At 42.4% G+C, this 4,230-nt stretch overlaps 1 protein-coding gene across 1 annotated transcript in view; it reads left to right on the top strand.

Annotated features, from left to right (window-relative positions):
• The first annotated feature begins 365 nt into the window (after positions 1–365).
• Positions 366–4,230, top strand: part of LOC138954863 (uncharacterized) — a 10,706-nt gene continuing 6,841 nt past the window's right edge. The window contains exons 1-2 of the mRNA XM_070326623.1: positions 366–701; positions 3,737–4,230. The exon at positions 3,737–4,230 is cut by the window's right edge and continues 748 nt beyond it. Coding sequence (XP_070182724.1) covers positions 434–701; positions 3,737–4,230 — 762 coding nt within the window. The 5' untranslated portion in view covers positions 366–433. The remainder of the gene's footprint in view (positions 702–3,736) is intronic.

Genomic DNA, 4,230 nt, shown 5'->3' with positions numbered 1-4,230 from the left:
GAACAGGAGGTGGTCCATATTAGGAGCCCTTCCCCCAAAATAAAAGCTGTCTGCTGAACAAGGAAAGATACACACACACACATATTAGTGAACACACACACACACACACACACACACACACACACACACACACACACACACACACACACATATATATATATATATAAACACACACACACACATACACGCCCACACACAAATACTCTCTCACACACACACGTACACACACACACACAAATACTCAAAAACACACACACACACACACAAGCACACACTAACATAACACCCCCCCCCCCCACCACACACACACACACACACACACACACACACACACACATCGTCTTTCTTTTCAGTGAAAATGAATTTCTCAACAACCAATCAACCGGAGGATTTCAACGACTACACACAACCTTCATCTACTCTACTAACCACAATGATGCCACTGCCCATTGACGTCATCGCGATCACGGAAGAAGACGACGAAGAAGAGTTGTCTCTTCTCCCTGTGCCTTGGATAGTGGTGGCCACAGTGTGTGTCGGTGTTGCCGTAACAACGGCAGTGGGAGGGAATATGCTGATTCTACTGTCCTACTGGAGAGACCCGTTGCTGCGGGAGGTGAATAATTTGTACCTGGTGCACCTGGCGGTGTGTGATTGTTTGATGGGTGCGATCAGCATGCCTCTGTATCTCGTTTACACAGGTGAGTGTTCTAAAAAGTGAGCTTCCATTCTGTTCTCATTTGGTCGTCCCTCTGGTTCGTTGTCCTGTTCAAAATGATTTTGAATATATTTGCAATGTTGGTTGTCATTTGTGACCCTCCACCACGGAATGAGTCGCATGTCACCTTTGCATGATTTTCATATTTTTGCATTTTCCTAAAGAGTTTTTTTATGCTCTATCCAGTGGTGAAGACCGTTTTAGAAAAGAGCGAACACTGTTTGAGTTATAAGCCTGTGACTAAGGTGACACTCCCCGGACTTATATTAAGCCTAGCGCAGAACCGCGCGAGGTGACATGCGACTCATTTCGTGGTGGAGGGTCACATTTAAGCTCAGATAGTTTCAGAAGTTTCATCGATGCTGATTATTTGTGACAATTGATCTATCCCAAAATACGGGTCAAAATCACGTCAAAGTACGACAGAAAATTGCGAAAATGACACTTTTCTGTTTTACTTGTATTGTTAAGATCAGTTGACTTGATGTTTAGCTATAACTGTGCTTCAAAATACTAACTTAAACAAAAAACACCCACAAAAACAGAATGTTTATGTTTAGAATTTGGTCAAATGCCAAGTAGGCTCGCGTCACAATTTATCACATTCGTTTCAGTCCTGAAAGTCCCCAAAATAGTGTACTAGCATTTGGATAGTGATTCTGAAAACGTGCTAGCCAGAGAGCAAACTTACTAGCCAAACCAACAATTTGTTTCAGAAACTTTATGCCCAAAACCATTCTGATAATCATCGCTCCACGATAACACTCATGGTCTCTCTGACCGGATGCATCGTTACTGCGCGGAATTTATCAAAAATAAGAATACAGAGTACAGAGTTATCTCCCAACTAAGACGAAAGTGATTGCAGATTGGCCGACTTTGACAGTGATCTCCATTATGTTCTTCACAGTAATGATAAAGACATCGTTCCAAGGTTAACCCTTACACTGGTGCAATTCCGTGACACATGTTACACAGCCACTGGTGAATTAACAGAGAGAAAAATAAAGAAAATCGGTCATATTTTAAAGAATGTGTTATCTTTTTGTGTGCATATTTGAAAAATACATTTTGAATAACAATTGTACAGAAATGAACAAGGAACAACACAAACACAATTTTAGAGGGTTAGTAGCAAACTGTAATTGACGCACCTGGAGAAAATGAAGGATGACAGGTATTTTTTCAGAAGGAAGCTGCAGTTAATCATAAAGTACTCCACAGTCACCAACAAAAAGATATTCAGTCATCACACACTAGTACAGTATCTCAGACTAAGAGTCACAAGTATCAGTATCTTCCTTGGTAGCTGTAGGTATGAGTAATCCAGGTAAGAATCCAGGTGAAAATAGCCTTCACATCAGAAACGTTTCAATTGGTTGTCCGTGTAAGTGCAGGTACATGTACAACAAAAAACAATTAAGTAGAAGTGCAATGCCAAGGCACTGCAGACTCCCAGCGAAGGTCAAATCCGCTTCTTCTCGCTCTCTCTCTCTCTCGCGAATATCAGGAATAGTTAAGAACATTTACGAAAGTCTTGCGACCATGTCCCGATCATTGTGAATTATTGGAAAATGCTATTCGCAAGGGCAATTCAGCACAGTGTAAGAGTAGCTTGACCGTTTTTAGAAGAGGTTCGGGCGAGTTGACTGATTACAAATCAAATCAAAATCAAAATCAAATGATAACTTTATGATCTCATATCTGATAAATTACATTAGTGGTGCATAGCATGAAGACAAACTGAACACTACAACGTACATTGTTAACATCAACATAAGTATATTTACGAATACGATTCTTATCTAACCAAATATCTATCTGTGAGGTACACTTTCGTTCTTCGTCTTTTTCATCTTTCTCTTTTTCTTTTTCTTCCTCAGCTTTTAATTTGTTCTTTGTTTTTCCATCATGCCATCCACACTTGCTTCCCGAGTCTATTCTTGTATGACTCATTGCTGTTCGTTTCTCAGACCAGTACCTATCTTGTACCAACTTGCCACTTCTGTTGGCAGGATGACAATAGGCAAAGCAACTACTTCCAGTACCTATCTTGTACCAACTTGCCACTTCTTATGGCAGGATGACAATAGGCAAAACAACTACTTCCAGTACCTATCTTGCACCAACTTGCCACTTCTTATGGCAGGATGACAATAGGCAAAACAACTACTTCCAGTACCTATCTTGTACCAACTTGCCACTTCTTATGGCAGGATGACAATAGGCAAAGCAACTACTTCCAGTACCTATCTTGCACCAACTTGCCACTTCTTATGGCAGGATGACAATAGGCAAAGCAACTACTTCCAGTACCTATCTTGTACCAACTTGCCACTTCTTATGGCAGGATGACAATAGGCAAAGCAACTACTTCCAGTACCTATCTTGTACCAACTTGCCACTTCTTATGGCAGGATGACAATAGGCAAAACAACTACTTCCAGTACATCGCTCTGACTCGTTACTGCTGAATGACACTAACCGCTGCCTGGCAGCTGCCAGTCAACACCTTATCTCTGCTCAGATCAAAGCGCTTGATCGTAAATTACGTGGTCTTACGGTCAAACTATGCACCCTTCAGCGACAACTAGTCACTGTCTTTCCTCCTCCCACTGTCCATGTTGTGAAACAGATTGTTCACACGCACAACCAGATGACTTTCAACAACTGCAAAAACACTAAGACTAAAACACTGTGTGCACTCAAAGACACTACACCTGCCTCTGCCCAAAAGCCTTCATCCCCCCCATTCATCGTCTGCGTCTGTCCACTCTGCTAACGTGGATTCCAACCCGCGCGTAGTTTGTATCCCAGATACACTTACTTTATCAGAGGATGAACGCTCAGTCCTGTCCCAAGGACTCAAGTTTGTTCCTTTAACCAAAACCACAAGCAAGTACAAAACACTCCTTGACTGTGAGCGTTGTTTCCGTACTCTCAGATGGATGGCTTTGTTAGGTTCAGTCCCTGGAACTCCTACATCACAGGACATCTTCATTCAACTCTTCCAACCAGGCAGCCGCAACCTTCCACCATGTGGCAAGTCTGCCCATGTTGAACTGTACATTTCACAATGTCAGGCTCTTAAACCCAAACCCATCAAACAAAGCAACCTCTCTGAATCAGAACTTGTCGCCCTCAAGTCCTTACAACAAAGATCTGACATCGTCATAAAACCAGCAGACAAAGGAGGGGCTGTTGTGGTTTGGGACCGCGGCATGTACATCCAAGAAGCTAATCGGCAGCTCCACAACACAACTGCTTATCAATCCCTAACGGAACCAACACTTCTGTCAGACAAAAAACTCATTACCCAGACCATTAAAACTACTGTCACACAAAACAAGCTTCCTCCTACTGCAAAACACTTGAACAAGTCTCAAGTTCAACAACCCAAATTGTATCTCTTGCCCAAGATACACAAACCTGACTCTCCAGGCAGACCTATTGTGTCCGCTTGCAGTTGCCCCACTGAGCATCTGTCTCAGTGCCTCGACCATCTCTTGCAA

The sequence above is a fragment of the Littorina saxatilis genome, unplaced genomic scaffold (assembly GCF_037325665.1).
Source record: "Littorina saxatilis isolate snail1 unplaced genomic scaffold, US_GU_Lsax_2.0 scaffold_1938, whole genome shotgun sequence".
Lineage (NCBI taxonomy): Eukaryota > Metazoa > Mollusca > Gastropoda > Littorinimorpha > Littorinidae > Littorina > Littorina saxatilis.
The sequence above is the reverse complement of the archived record's forward strand: the minus strand, read 5'-3'. Positions and strand labels throughout refer to the sequence as shown.